We start from the raw sequence: 15,127 nt of genomic DNA on the forward strand, positions 1-15,127 counted from the left end.
GGGTAATCAGATTGTTTGCTGGACATTATAACATGAACATCTTTCCATTTCAATCAATATTGCATCATTATTCTTCAGAGTAAGGCTGAAACATGAGTTAAATAACCCCCTGTTGTTAGGAATACATAAAACTGGACTCGGTTCTTAACTACAGAAACATTTAAAAGATTTGATTTAAAAGATTTGATTTATACCAGGTGGATGAGTTCTGACCCAGAGGGACTGTAGTACTTTTCCCTACAAACATCCCACTTCCTGGCTACTTAGACTTTCTTGTCACAAAGCCTGAGCAAGTAAGCTTATTGGCCGGGCTCCTGGGCCCAGGAATGCTGCTGCTGCCGTTAATAGCTGTGTGAACAGTCCATCTATGGGCAACAGGCAGCCCGCCTGGGTACCTGAATGCTTTCTGACTTAGGCCTGTGCTTCCCATACTGACATTTAGAGTAGATACCTTTTCACGGCAAGATGATGAGAGATTCACAAGTAGAAGAGAAAGCCTACAGTTTGCATGTCAGAGATGGAATAAAACCAAGATGTCTTCTCCAAAGGCTGTGCCGACTGAGCTGGAACCAAGAAATGACAGCAACTCCTGGTGCGCCTGGCCTGCCCTGGGACACACGTGGGCGGAATGAGGCTGCTGTCTGGAATGTCTTTGCCAAGCCCACGGGGCATGGGGGTTGCTATCCAATAACAGAAACTCAGGTTTCATCTGCAACACAAGAAGTGGAATAAAGGTCTTTTCTTTCTTTCTTTTTTTTTTTTAGACAGTTAGATATAACTTTATTTTTATCATTACAAACAATACATTTAAGGGTCTTTTCTAAAACTGAGCAAAACATACATTAAACTAAAGAAAAAAATGGCTTTCAAGTGAGGGAACTTTTTCATATGGTTTCAGTGAAAACACAGTCCTGGCATTGTATCTATTGGAACCAAAGTAAGGAAGATTTCTTTCTTCACGGTCACCCCACACCTGACTGTGACATCTCTGAACAGCCACATCCCCTGGTTTTTAAGGCAGTCCCCTGTCTGACCTTGAGCTGAGGGCCCTGACCCCCAGGTACCTAGTGCCCCTCTCATGGAATAGGAAAAACTATTTTTTCCCTGGAATTATTTTCTGATGCTTCAGCTTTTTGTTCAGCTTAACAGTATATTCTTACGAATTCTCATGGATTTTTCCTACCCTGATTTCTGCCTTTCCCACTTCCATTTCCAGGAGAGGAAGGGCGAGGAGGCCAGGATGACCCCTTCAGAGGGTAGCTCAGGAGCCTGAAAGAGTCTCTATGACTCGGAAACTAAAATTGCGCCTTCTGCGCTGACGAAAGTTAACGACCGCGTTAGTCAAGTTTGAAACTCCTGCAGGAACACAGTGGAGCAGATTCCTGGCATCTGGCCCCGTGTCCCTTACGGATGCGCCAAGAAAAAAAGTCACCTAAAAAACTTATAATTGTTCCTGCTCTGTTCCTGAATTGTAAAAAAAGAAAAAAAGAAAAAAGAAAAGAAAGAAATTCTGTCGTTTGAAACCTGTCCCGAGATAGGGTTAACTAGCAACCCTTGGAACTAGTGGAATTCAAAAAAAAAAAAAAAAGCCATTGTACCGAGTCGCCCGGGAGCAGTTGGGAAGTCTGGCGCGAAAGGGGTGGCTTCCTCCGCCACCACCGGGTTTTGTTCAGCAGCCGGGCCCGAGTAGGTGGTGGGCAGGCCCTGGAGGCCCCCGATCCCAGCGCACGGCAGGGCCGCCCCTCGGAGAGGACCCTTGTCACCCGGTGTCCCCGTCTCGGGCGTCGGCGGGAGGCTGCAGGAAGCCCCGGAAGGGCGGAGAGAGGGAACGGGCGCGGGCGGCGGTGACTCAGCCTGGAGCGCGGGGGCGGGAGCACGCGAGGGGAGGCGAGTCAGCGAGCTCAGCCGGGTGGCAGGACGGGCGGCGGCGCCGGGCCCGGAGGGGTTAAGTGGGCGGTGCCGGTGACGCCCCGCCCCCGCCCGGCCCCCGCCCCCCCGGAGGCCGAGGCGCCCGGCCCTATTTATAGCCGGGGCGACCAGCTCCTAGTGTCTCTCCCGCTGGCCCTGGCGGCGGATTTTCCGAGTAGAGCGCGCGCGCAGCGGCCCCGCGCCCCCAGCCAAGGCGCCATGGAGCGGCCGGCGCCCCTAGCCGTGCTACCCTTCTCGGACCCTGCGCACGCGCTAAGCCTGCTGCGCGGCCTGAGCCAGCTCCGCGCCGAGCGCAAGTTCCTGGACGTGACCCTGGAGGCAGCGGGAGGGCGCGACTTCCCGGCGCACCGCGCCGTGCTGGCGGCCGCCAGCCCCTACTTCCGCGCCATGTTCGCCGGGCAGCTGCGCGAGAGCCGCGCCGAGCGGGTGCGCCTGCATGGCGTGCCGCCCGACATGCTGCAGCTGCTGCTCGACTTCAGCTACACGGGCCGCGTGGCGGTGAGCGGCGACAACGCCGAGCCGCTGCTGCGCGCCGCCGACCTGCTGCAGTTCCCGGCCGTGAAGGAGGCGTGCGGCGCCTTCCTACAGCAGCAGCTCGACCTGACCAACTGCCTGGACATGCAGGACTTCGCCGAGGCCTTCAGCTGCGCGGGGCTGGCGAGCGCGGCGCAGCGCTTCATCCTGCGCCACGTGGGCGAGCTGGGCGCCGAGCAGCTGGAGCGGCTGCCCCTGGCGCGGCTGCTGCGCTACCTGCGCGACGACGGGCTGTGCGTGCCCAAGGAGGAGGCCGCCTACCAGCTGGCGCTGCGCTGGGTGCGCGCCGACCCGCCGCGGCGCGCCGCGCACTGGCCGCAGCTGCTCGAGGCCGTGCGCCTGCCTTTCGTGCGCCGCTTCTACCTGCTGGCGCACGTCGAGGCCGAGCCGCTGGTGGCCCGCTGCCCGCCCTGCCTGCGCCTACTGCGCGAGGCGCGCGACTTCCAGGCAGCGCGTTACGACCGCCACGACCGCGGGCCCTGTCCCCGGATGCGCCCGCGCCCCTCAACCGGCCTCGCGGAGATCCTCGTGCTGGTGGGCGGTTGCGACCAGGACTGCGACGAGCTGGTCACCGTCGACTGCTACAATCCACAGACGGGCCAGTGGCGCTACTTGGCCGAGTTCCCCGACCACCTGGGCGGGGGCTACAGCATCGTGGCGCTGGGCAACGACATCTACGTGACGGGTGAGTGAGTGGGCTGGGGGCTGGTCAGGAGGACCCTGGGCCGCCTGGACCCCCGCCCCGCTGGGGGAATACATCCACCTGCAGGAGAACCCGCAATACCTGGAATGCCGGGACCGCCCCTGGGTGCAAGTGGCCACTTCCCTTTCCCCTCCTTCTCCCCCAGGCTGGCACGCACGTACGTTTCTAGGGTTGATACTTAAGATCTAGAAGAAGAATCCCTTGTGTGAGTGGGACAAGTAGCTGTTTGTGGGTCTCTTCCCAGCACGCAGGACCTGCCTGGGCAGCCTCCTCCTTGCCCGGGTGATGCCCCCATTAGGTTGCAAGATACTGGGGCAGTCACCCCGCACAATCAGTGCTTTCTTTTTCTCCCTAAGGAATCTGGGGACGGGCCAGGGACTGACGCCCTGTGATACATCCATTCTCCCCCCCCACCCCCCCACGGGGGATTTCTCCCTCATGGCTGAGCAGCACACTTGGTCACCAGTGACAGGGCTTGGACCTAGGCCCTGCGCTTGGGTCACGTGGTGTTTAGGCTGCTCCCTGCCCAGCGACTGTAAACAGAGTCACATGCTAAGAGGTTTTCTTCCAGTTACTTGGCTCAAACCCCAAAACACTGCCGAGTCATGCTGGGCGTGTCCCAGCCCGCCCTCGTCCTGGGCATCTCCCACATTTTTCGTTAAAGATAAATCCCAGTTCAAACATGAGTCTACCTCCTTGAGTGGGGTGAGGAGGGGCGGTCTGTGTGACGGCTATATAAGGAAAGAACCGACCAGGCCTGCACTTGGAGCCAGCAGAGGGCTGGATCAGGCTGGGAGGCCCCGGCTGTGCCATCACGGCGCTGTGTCCAGCCTGGCACGGTCCGGAGAAAGCCGGCCCTGAGCTGACAAGTGGGGCACATCCCGGCGTAAGGACCGGCTCGGCCCTGTGGCCACAGCTTCCTTGGCCTGCAGCTCCAGGTCCAGCCTCTGCGGGAATCTGCCAGAATCAGTCCCTTTCCAACCTGAGGTTGGCCCTGTGTTGTTTGGGGACCACCATTCCCACTCCCCCACCACAGAAGTCTGGCCGGTGAATTCCCAGAACTGGTGAGACTCGCCCCAACTTTGCACACCTTCCATAAATGTCTCAGCTGAGCAGCTAATCCTTTGGGTTTAGACAGGTGGCTGAGTGGGTCCCTACAGCTGCCTCTAGGGAATTTCACGGGGCGGGGGGATGAGAAAGCGACTTCAGCTGCCTTTGACACGGTTCTCCTTTAGAAGGAAGGAGGCAGAGAGGACTTTACAAGGACCCTGCCTTCTCCTTCTAAAAGCTCAGGGCTATGAGCCGGATAGAATGTCAGGCCGGCTCTGCTCTGCCCTGTGGCCCCAGCCTTGGGGCAATAGAGGAACGCAACCCCCAGGCTTCTTGGGGTCCCTTCATACTGTGGGAATTCTGATGTCTTAGGTGAACCTGGTTTAATTTGTGGCTATAGCCAGTACCACTGGACTTTGGTTGGTTGGTTTTAAGCCTTTTTTTTTTAAATATAGACGGAAAAGTATACATCATACTTGTACAGCTCGATGAGTTTTTTCCAAACAAAACATGTCAGTAACTTGCATATAAATCAAGAAATACAACCCCAGAAGTCCACTCATAGCATCACTTTCTTTTTTTCTTGGCCTCAGCCTGCAGGGTCTTAGTTCCCAACCAGGGACTGAACCTGGGCCCCCTGCAGTGAAGTGCGGGTCTTGACCGCTGGGCCGCCAGGGAGGTCCGCGTGGCATCACTTTCTGTGTTAGGTTTCTGTAGATTTCCGCTCAACTCATCCTGGCACAGCCCTGGTTAGGGGCCGCCCGGGAAGCCTAGAATTTGGTGGACAAGACCCTGGGCCCCCCACCCACATGCTTTGTGGCTCCCCAGGAGCGTGGACTCCGCGGCCTGAGCCCCAGTCCGCTGAGGTGTTTGACTGCTTGTGCGGGGAGTCCAGACTGAGATTGCTGTTTACTTAGAATTGCGGCCCCTGAGCCTTGGCTTGGCCCGCAGAGATTTGGTGGTGTTTTTTGTTTGTTTGTTTTTTGCGGTACGCGGGCCTCTCACTGCTGTGGCCTCTCCCGTTGCGGAGCCCAGGCTCCGGACGCGCAGGCTCAGCGGCCGTGGCTCACGGGCCCAGCCGCTCCGCGGCATGTGGGATCCTCCCGGACCGGGACACGAACCCGTGTCCGCTGCATCGGCAGGCGGACTCCCAACCACTGCGCCACCAGGGAGGCCCTGGTGGCGACTTCACGGCCATCCTCCTGGGCAGCGGTCAGCCTACGCATTGCTGGGGCCCCTGGCCCGGCCTTGGTGAGAGAGGATGTGTGTTTACCTGGAGGCAGGTGAGGGTTATCCCTCCCCCAAGATGAGAGGGTTGTCCTTCCCCCTCTGAGAAATTCAGGGAGTCGCGGGTGGGTGAATCACCCTGAGTCAGTGTGGGCTGACCATCTGCACGTTGTCTGCCCCGGCAGGCGGGTCCGATGGCTCCCGGCTCTACGACTGCGTGTGGAGGTACAACTCAAGCGTGAACGAGTGGACGGAGGTGGCGCCCATGCTGAAGGCCCGGGAGTACCACAGCTCCTCCGTGCTGGATGGGCTGCTGTACGTGGTGGCCGCAGACAGCACGGAGCGCTACGACCACACCACTGACTCCTGGGAGGCCTTGCAGCCCATGACCTACCCCATGGACAATTGTTCCACCACGGCCTGCCGAGGCCGGCTCTACGCCATCGGCTCCCTGGCTGGCAAAGAGACCATGGTGATGCAGTGCTACAACCCAGACATGGACCTATGGTCACTGGTGGACTGCGGCCAGCTCCCACCCTGGTCCTTTGCACCCAAGACAGTGACTCTGAATGGACTCATGTACTTCATCAGGTGAGTCCCTAGGGGCCAAGGCCACTGCGTGATCTTTTTTACCAGGTCCTATGCTAAGCTCATCTTTACTGTTCTCCCCATTTCACAGATGAGGAAACTGAGGCCACACTGGGCTCTGGGGCTGGGTCTTTCTGACCTGGTGCCTTTGTTCTGCCCCCATTCTTTAGAACGGTTTCTGTGGCCTCTGAGGATCCCAAGTGGGATGGAGCTAGGTCCTCGCAGAGAACTTTTTGAGATTCATAGAAGCTAAATCAGTTGTGTCTCTTTGGCTGGACTTTGCCTGGTGGGTCCCACTAAAAGCCCTTGTTGGTCTCATGTGGCCTTTACTAAAAGGAACCACCTGTCCTACCTGAGAGGGACTTTGCATCTTAAAAAGACCAGAGGAGAGCTTTCTGGACACTTGAGTCTTTGGGGTGGGGTGGCCTTGATAGAGGGACCCTTTGCTCACCAGCGGGCTGGTGCCAGGCGGAGGGATCAGCCCTGCCCCCTCTGCGGAAAGCAGCACTTGTGTGTTCAGTGCGTTTCCGCACGTTCTGTCTATCCCTTCCCGCCTGGCCTGGCACAGGGAGGGCTGGTGAGTCTTGCTGAAAGAATGCTGTTCTCCAAAGATCCCGCAGCCACCCAGGACCAGGGAGGAGCCTGATACTGACCAGGCCCAGAGCTGCCTGTGGGAACGATGACAGTAGTTAGCATGTTGGGGTCCGAGCTCCGGTTGCCTGTTTCATGGGCATTTTCACAGCTGATCCCCATGACTGTCTGCTGAGATGGGCACCACTGTCATCCCCATTTCACAGGTGGCAAAACAGAGACTTAGAGGGGTAAGGGACTTGCTTACAACCACAGGCTTTACGTGGTGGCACAGGGTTAGGACCAAGGACATCCAGCGCAGGTCCCGTGTACCGTCACCACATCACAGCCTCCCTGGGCCAGGCTGTGGCCTCGGCAGCCTGCAGCGGAGCTGGGCAGCCGGTGGGTCACCATGCATCTGTGAGTCTTGATGACTTGGCACAGCGACATGCCCCCTCCTGATGGGCCAGTAGGCGTCCAAGGAACTAGGAGCTCACAGCTTCTGCGTACATGTGCACGTACATACGTGCTGCAGGTGTGTGTACCTGCCGCTCCCCTCCCTGGCCTAGAGCCTGCCTGAAGGTACGAGATCAGAAGGAAAGGGTAAGGTGTGAACGGCCATCCCCTCTGTCCCCTTTCTGCCTGCGACTTTGAATTGGGAGCCTCTGGGGACAGGGACACTGTGCTTCTCGGCCCACACCCCCTCATGGTCTGAGCTGCCCCTCCCCCAGACTCCAGGTGCCTTCCCAGGCTTTCAGGGAGAACACATCTGGAACCGAGGTGGTGTTGCTTGTCACGCAGGTGGCCAAGGGGCCAGGCCTCCCCGTATCCTAGGAAGTGAAGATCTGCTCTGAGAAAGCCCCAGAATCCCAGCCAGCTCCCGGTCCTGTTACAAAACATCATCTGACCCTTCGCCCAGCTCTCCCTCCCCCAAGTCATGTCTTCAAAGATGGGGGTGGAGATGGCTATAAATACAACTCATGAGGGTGCCAGAACCTTGGCTTCAGCCCCTCGTGGCAGTTCCAGGCTGCGCAACTTTGAGAATGTCCTCCCCTCATCCCCCACCCCCTCCGCCGTGGTCCTAGAACGAGAGGTGCCCAAGGACCGGTCTTCGGAGGGAAGGCCCCTGTGCCTGCCTCCTCCTGGTCGGGGTCACTGGTCAGCTGCTAAACTGCCCCACGTGTGAGCATTAGGGTGCCCCCCAGGTCCTCTGTTAGCCTTTGTACGGGGTCGCCTGAGCCATGGGGGGCCCGGGAGGTGGGCTCAACTCTGCTCACTGCACACTGCACACCGCCAAACCGGCCAAGAGGGTGAGTGGTCTAGAAGGGCAGCCTGTCGAGTAGTGCGGGCCTGGCCTCACCTGAGAGTGTGGGCGAGGCCAGGGGCCAGGGTCTCGTGTGCTCGAGCGTTCCTGCGCTGTGTCCATGCACTTCGGTGCCTCAGCCGCATCTCACTGCTCAGAATGCCACCTGTCGGGGTAGCTCCGGTCCACAGGAAGGGTCCACGCTGCGTGGAGGCCGCAGCCTGTGGGCTGCTGCTGCCCTGGGCTCTGAGCAGTGGCCGGTGGCCCCCTCCCGCGCCTCCAGCAGTGCTCTGCCTCAGTCCCCACTTAACGTGGCTCCCGGGCTGGGCTGTCCCAGCGCCCACAGAGGCAGAAGCCGAGAGCGTTGTCCAGCCTGGCACCTTCTGGCTGCAGCTCCTGTGTCTCTGCAGGGGTCGGGGGGCAGCCCAGCAGGTTCCCATATCAATTATCATCATCTTATGTGCCACAAACTAAGGGTGGTTTTTACATTCTGTGGCTGGAGGAAAAAATCAAAGTGAGTAATAATACTTTGTGAGTAATACTTCGTGACGTGTGAAAAGTTATGTGAAATTCAAATTTGTGTCCATAAATAAGGTTTTATGGGAATGCAGCCAGCCCCTTTGTTTATACGACTGTGGCTGCATTTGTTCTCAGCTGCAGCGCTGGGGACCTGCTACAGAGACTGTCTGCTTGGCAAGCCCTGAAGTATTTACTCTCTGGCCTTTCTGCTGATCCCTGACCTGTGACCGTCGTTACCGTCAATACTCCTATTTGGGGGGTAGTGTCTGTTTTTCGAGGCTATGCCTTTGAGCCTTGTATTGCAGGTATCAGGAGCCTGTCAGACAGGATTGAAGGAGCCTGAGCCCAAAGGGGAGGGCAGTGCCGGTGTCCTTATTCCTGGGACTCTGGTCACCCTGCCGGGCACTTAGGATGCAGCAGTGAAAGGGGTGGGATCGAGGGACTGACAGCGGTGGGAGGGCAGTGGCCGAGCAGTGGTCCAGGGCACGGGGGCTGTGCAGTGGGCCGGGAGGCCTGGCCTAGACTGGTCAGCCACGGAAGGCTGTCCTGAGAGGTGGCCCAAGTGAGCTGAGGAAGGGTGAGTGGAGACTGGCGGGAAGGGCCACTACCAGTTCAAGATCTGAGGCCAGGCTGGGTGACCGCAGCGAAGGGGAGGGGCAGCTGTGTTGGTGCTGGGCTGCGGGGAAGCATTGTAGCACCCGAGAGCACGATCTTTGGGTTTGTGGAGTGTGGCTGGGTTCCGGCCTCAGAGCCCAGGCCAGATAGGTGAAGTCAGCCCCTGCGAACCAGGGATAGGGCCCCACTGGCCGGTGGGCTGCCAAATAGCATCACAGAGGTCCCCAAAGGAGATGGGCCCGGAGGACCCTCCTCTCCAGCCCTTCACACTCAGGCGCTGCCTAGTCACTCTGACCCGTTCTTCCTCCTCCTTCCCCCCTCCACTCCCCAGGGACGACTCTGCTGAGGTGGACGTCTATAACCCCACCAAGAACGAGTGGGATAAGATCCCATCGATGAATCAGGTAAGTTTGCAGACACGCCAGCAGTGGGAGCACAAGCTGGTTCTGGTTTCCAACCGAAGTGTCAACGTAAGTTTGGGATGCAGTCCTGGTGGGCAGGGCCCTGTGTTGGGCCCTTTCCTGGTGTTACCTTCATGAACAGAGGGCTGCCGTTGTCCTCGACTTGTACTCGAGGGTCACTGAAACAGAGACCTTAAATAAGATGCCATGGTCACACAGCTTAGTGAGTTCATCCATTCGGACCAGTGTTCATTGAGTACCTGCCATGAGCCAGAGAGCACGCTGGGGAAGTGTTCCACAGAGGGACAGCAAGTGCAAAGGCCCTGGGGTAGAGCATGCCTGATGTGTTCATGGAACAAGCCCTCAGCCTGGTGTGGCTGGAGAAGAGTGAACAAGGGGGCAACAGGGGGGTGAGGTCAAACAAGGAGGTCTTTGGGGATTGACCTTGGGAGTGCACTTATTGAGCACTTGCTGTGTACCCACACTTTTGCTGCCTAATGGGGTCTCACCTCTCTTTGCTTATTGAGAAGAGGGTGCTGAGTTTCACAATGTGATAGAGCCAGGAAGGCTGGGTGGCTTTTGGCTACACGAGCAATCTCCTTAGTCTCAGATACACATCTACACCCACCTATATCTTTTACTTTTTTTTTTGCAGTACGCAGGCCTCTCACTGTTGTGGCCTCTCCCGTTGCGGAGCACAGGCTCTGGACACGCAGGCTCAGTGGCCATGGATTACGGGCCCAGCCGCTCCACGGCATGTGGGATCTTCCCGGACCGGGGCACGAACCCATGTCCCCTGCATCGGCAGGCAGACCCTCAACCACTGCGCCACCAGGGAAGCCCCCACCTATATCTTTATTTTCTGTCTTCCTTAAAATTTCCAAACTTGGGAGTTCTCTGGCGGTCCAGTGGTTAGCACGTCCACCGCAGGGGGCATGGGTTTGACCTCTGGTCGGGGAACTAAGATCCTGCAAGCAAGCTGTGCAGCGTGACCAAAAAAAAAAAAAAAATTTCCAAACTTGCTCTCCTGATACCTCTACAGCTTATTTAACATCTTTAGGGGAATTCCCTGGCAGTCCAGTGGTTAGGACTCCTCACTTTCACTGCCGAGGGCCCAGGTTCAATTCCTAGTCAGGGGACTAAGATCCCACAAGCCATGCAGCACAGCCACCAAAAATATATATATATATTTTTTTAAATAAATAAATAAATAACATCTTTACAGTTAGGAAATATAACTTTGGTTTTCCCCATAGTGAGCTACACGTACTCATTATAGCAGGTCTTGGGCAAGATGGGATAGTCCAGCCTCGTGGTTCAAAGCTCAGACTTTGGATCAAGTCCCAGCTCTGCTGCTGTCGGCTGTATGAGGCTCAGTTTTCCCATCTGTAAGATGGGGGAGAACAGGGCTTCCCTGCTGGCGCAGTGGTTAAGAATCCGCCTGCATTGGCAGGGGAAACGGGTTCGATCCCTGGTCCGGGAAGATCTCACATGCCGTGGAACAACTAAGCCCGTGCGCCACAACTACTGAGCCTGCGCTCTAGAGCCCGCAAGCCACAACTACTGAAGCCCTCAGGCCTAGAGCCCGTGCTCCGCAATGAGAGAAGCCACCGCAATGAGAAGCCGGCGCACCGCAAGGAAGAGTAGCCCCCGCTCGCCGCAACTAAAGAAAGCCCATGTGCAGCAACAAAGACCCAGCGCAGCCATAAATAAACAGATCAATAATTGTGGTGGGGGGAGGTGGGGAGAACAGTCACGCCTGCTTTGCAGGGCTGATGCTGCTCACGGGGACAGTGCCTCCATGGCCCCTTGACCACCATAGGGACCCGCTGTGGCATGGAGCCCCTGTGGCCTAGCTGGGGTGTAGGAAGTGCCAAGGCTGCCCCTCCCAAGGGCCCCAGGCACCTTCCCCATGGAGAGGCGCTCTGGGGCTCGCCCCTGCCCTGACTGCCAGCCTCCACTCACCGCCCCCCTTGGCCCACAGGTGCATGTAGGGGGCAGCCTGGCCGTCCTTGGAGGGAAGCTCTACGTCTCTGGGGGCTACGACAATACCTTTGAACTCTCCGACGTGGTGGAGGCCTACGACCCAGAGACCCGGGCATGGAGCGTGGTGGGACGGCTCCCAGAGCCCACTTTCTGGCACGGCAGCGTCAGCATTTTCCGACAGTTCATGCCCCAGACGCCCTTGGGGGGCCGTGGCTTTGAGCTGGACAGTGGCAGCAGTGACATGGGTGTGGGCCGGCCCCGGCCGCCACAGAACCCTGCCGAGCTGCACTAGCCCCGGCCCGGCCCGGGGAGGGCCTTGGTGCAGGTAACCCAGCACCTCAGGGGGTAGCACCCCCATCCTTCGTGCACCGGGACAGGTTGGCTGGAGCGTGGGCTCAGGGGCTGCCGAGCGAGCGAGCGAGCGAGCAAGCCTCAGGATCTGACAGCTGGAGAGTCTCCGTGCGTGCGAGTCACAGCTGCTGGGGCCAAGGCCCGTTGTGAATGCCGCTCCCTTGGTCCAGGAAGAGCTGCCTCCGCCACCACATCTCTGGTTCCAGTAAGTCACCCCCGCTGCAGGCCCACCTCACCAATGAAGGCACGTGCACCTCCTGCAGCCACCACCTGTGCCTACTTGCTCCCCCCTTGGGAGAGGAGGGCCACTTCTGGGTATGAGTGGAGGGGCAGGGGTCCTTCCAGGAGAGTGTGAGAGTGGCCTCCCTGCAGGCCCTGCTGTCCCAGAGCATCGAGAATCAGGCAGACGATGGCTGCAGTGGGGTCCCACCCTCCATGGCCAGTGCTGGACACCCAGCGAGCCAGCTCCCCAGATGCAGGGGGTCTGCCTGACCAGCTCCTCGGCCCTGCTGGGGTCTTGCACCAAAACACCCCTCGTGGGTGCGCCTCCTGGAGGTGAGCTCAGACCTAGGGGCACAGGGCAGTGGGAATGGACTGGCGTGTGGCCTTGAAGGGGGCCCAGAGAGACCTGCTGAGTTTCTGTCTCCAGTGGACCTGGGCCGACGCAGGTGCTGGGGGTCCCTGTCCACACACCCACCAGTTGGTGTAGCCCCACCTGGCTTGGGGGCCTCCGGGCCCTTCGTCCCAGGCCAGTTCGGCAGAGGACGAAAGTGCAAGGTCATAGCTCCTCACTGGGAGGCCCTGGGACTTTGTCGCTGAAGCCCAGCCAGGCAGACAGCTGCAGGCGCCCTTGCCCTTGCGGCCTGTGAGCGGAGGATCCTGTTGCTTCTCAAGGAAGCCCGGGGTGGGGCAGCCTCAGCAGGTGGTCACAAGCTTTCAAACACAGTTGGCCCTTCCTTAGAAGGGGGGCAGGCAGCTAGAAACGGGGTCCGGTTGGTTTGATCTTTAACCTCTCCCCGTCCCATTGCCGAAGCTTTCTGCAGGGTGGGAGGGTGCCTTAAGCCCCTCAGAAGCCCAGGCTTCTCCAGGAGGGTGGCAGAAGCAGCTCCTGGGAACCCCCGTAGCTGGTGTCACGTCCCTGGTTTTCTGAGGAGTGCGAACGGTGGATTGGTGGTCTTGTACTCTCATGGTTTCCAAAGTAGCCTTTGCTTGAATCTGTCCTCCTTCCCTTCCAGAGGGGAGGGCGGTTACGTTTTCCTCGTTAGGTAAATGTTCAACAGTGTGTTCTTAACAAGAAAAAAAAGTTTTCTCACCATCGCTTCACAAGTGACACTTAAAGCCCTTTTGTTGGCCAGAAGCTTTGGGGCTGTTGGGTGGGACCCTGCCTTCCCTCCTGCGTCCCTCGTCCCTCGAGGAGCCCTGGTGGGGGGCCACCGCTGTCAGATCAGCCGTCTTGCTCTGGAACCCCTGCTGGAGTGGCCACGGCTCCCAGCCAGCCCTTCCATTCGCCTTGCGCTGTGGCTCAGCTGGCCGCTCCAAGCCCCCGGTGTGGCAGGCACGGTGGGAAGGCAGGGGATGTGGGCTTGGTTGGTACTTCCTGCCTCAGGCCTTAGCCAGGGTGGATGCTTGGCCCTCTGCTCCCTTGGGGACCCTCCCCCAGGTCACCCATCCTGGTCTGAGTGTCCTCCCTTGGTGAGTTGGGGCTCGCCTGCCCCTCCCCCCAGGGTGGTCGCAGCCCTAGTTGCTCCCTCTCCACAGCCCTCACTTCACTTCCCAGGGGTTACTGAGACCTTTTTTCTAGCCCAGGTGCCTGCCTGGCGAGCTGAGCCCACGCAGAGGCGCCAGGCTCCGTGGGGTGGCCGACTCGGGTTCCCTGCAGCCAGGTGCTGCCCAGGCGTGATGGCTTGTCTCCTATCCGTGGTAGGGGGACGACAAGGCAGGGCTGCACAGGACTGATGGAGCCCCGATTATATGCCAGTCACCAAGCTCGGTGTCAGACTGTGCCCTGCCCAGTGGGTGTGACAGGCCACGCAGAGAGATGTGGTGACATCTCTCTGGGCAGGGGTGGGGGGAGCTCGATCTCACGGGAGACTCCCTCCTGGTGCCTTTCCTGGGGCTGGCTCTGTAAAGGGCCCTGGCAGCCCCAGAAGGCAGGGCAGGCAGTGGGGGGCAGGCTTTTGCTGGGACCGGGGGGCTGCAGACGCTCATGTTCTCATAGAAACCAGCCTTTGTCACCCGCCGCAGCACTTCTGGTCAGCAGTGAGGGCCGGTGCCTGGGCCCGGGCCTTTGTCTGGTCTTTCCTGCATTTTTGGTACTTCACTGTGTGACCGACCACCCCACTCTCTGGCGGCTGCTCAGATGATGGTTTGGGGGGGCAGGGGGCCAGTGATGTTCACTCTAGAACTACCCAGGTCCCCACCCCCCAGACCCGGTGTTTGGGTTAAAAGACCAAAGACGGGAAGGGGACGCAGCAGCCTAGGCAACAGCAGGCTCCTGCTGGGGGTCCGGGATTGGGGATGACCCTTGAGAAACGTCTCCTCCCTTCCCTGCCCTGCCCGCTCCTGTAGGCACGGGTTCCCATCACGCACACAGGTCTGCACTGACGGCCTGGGCCAGCCTGGGAGGGACTGTCTCTACACGTCAGATGTACACAACTTTTTCAGCCTATGAGACGAGTTATGAAAGTTCAGTGACTTGTATTTAATGGTGACCTACTGCTATAAAGTATTCTATATTTATATGACCTCAGAGACTCTTCTGGACTAGGACAGTCTCCCTCCAGCGTCCGACATCCAGTGCCAGCCCCAGAGCGTGGGGCAGATTTGTGTATTTATTTGTCCGTTCGGTAGGCTTACGTGTCCAGGATCCTCTTTAAGGTTTTAGGATGCCTTCAGTACACTTTTTGAAATAAAAATATTTCCTATATATTTGGTGTCATTGCCTCTGTCCTGCTGCTGCCGGGTCTTGGAACCTTTGGGCTGAGGCCAAGCGCGTGGGCCAAGGGAGGCAAAGTAGTATTGAGGAGCGTACTTGATGTCACTTAACTAATGGGGAAAGGGGCGGGCTTCAGAGCGTCCAGGGCTCACGCTAAATGGCTTTGGGGGCAAACCCTTTGAGGCCCTTTCTTGTCTCAGTCATTACAAGGCATGACGTAGTGGAAAGAGGAGGCCGGAGGTGGGAGAAACGTGGGTGGCTGAGGCCATGGCTCACCTGCCCAAAAGCTGCTTCAACCTCCTGAGACTCCACCCCTGGGCACTGTGCCCAATACCTTGCTCCCCCCCCCACCTCCTGAAGGTGTGGTGCTAAAAGGTGATGAGATCCCCGTCTCTTGGACCTGGCAGGAGGGGCTG

The 15,127-nt window shown here is 58.5% G+C and overlaps 1 protein-coding gene across 1 annotated transcript; it reads left to right on the forward strand.

Moving 5' to 3' along the window:
• Window positions 1–2,075: 2,075 nt before the first annotated feature.
• On the forward strand, window positions 2,076–14,702 carry KLHL21 (kelch like family member 21). The gene is made up of 4 exons (XM_082654968.1): window positions 2,076–3,148; window positions 5,629–6,034; window positions 9,370–9,442; window positions 11,424–14,702. Exons 1-4 carry the CDS (start codon window positions 2,128–2,130, stop codon window positions 11,715–11,717), a joined length of 1,794 nt encoding a protein of 597 aa, XP_082511094.1. The 5' UTR covers window positions 2,076–2,127; the 3' UTR covers window positions 11,718–14,702.
• Window positions 14,703–15,127: the final 425 nt, after the last annotated feature.

Source organism: Grampus griseus (genome assembly GCF_964374135.1).
Source record: "Grampus griseus genome assembly, chromosome: 1".
Taxonomy (NCBI): Eukaryota; Metazoa; Chordata; class Mammalia; order Artiodactyla; family Delphinidae; genus Grampus; species Grampus griseus.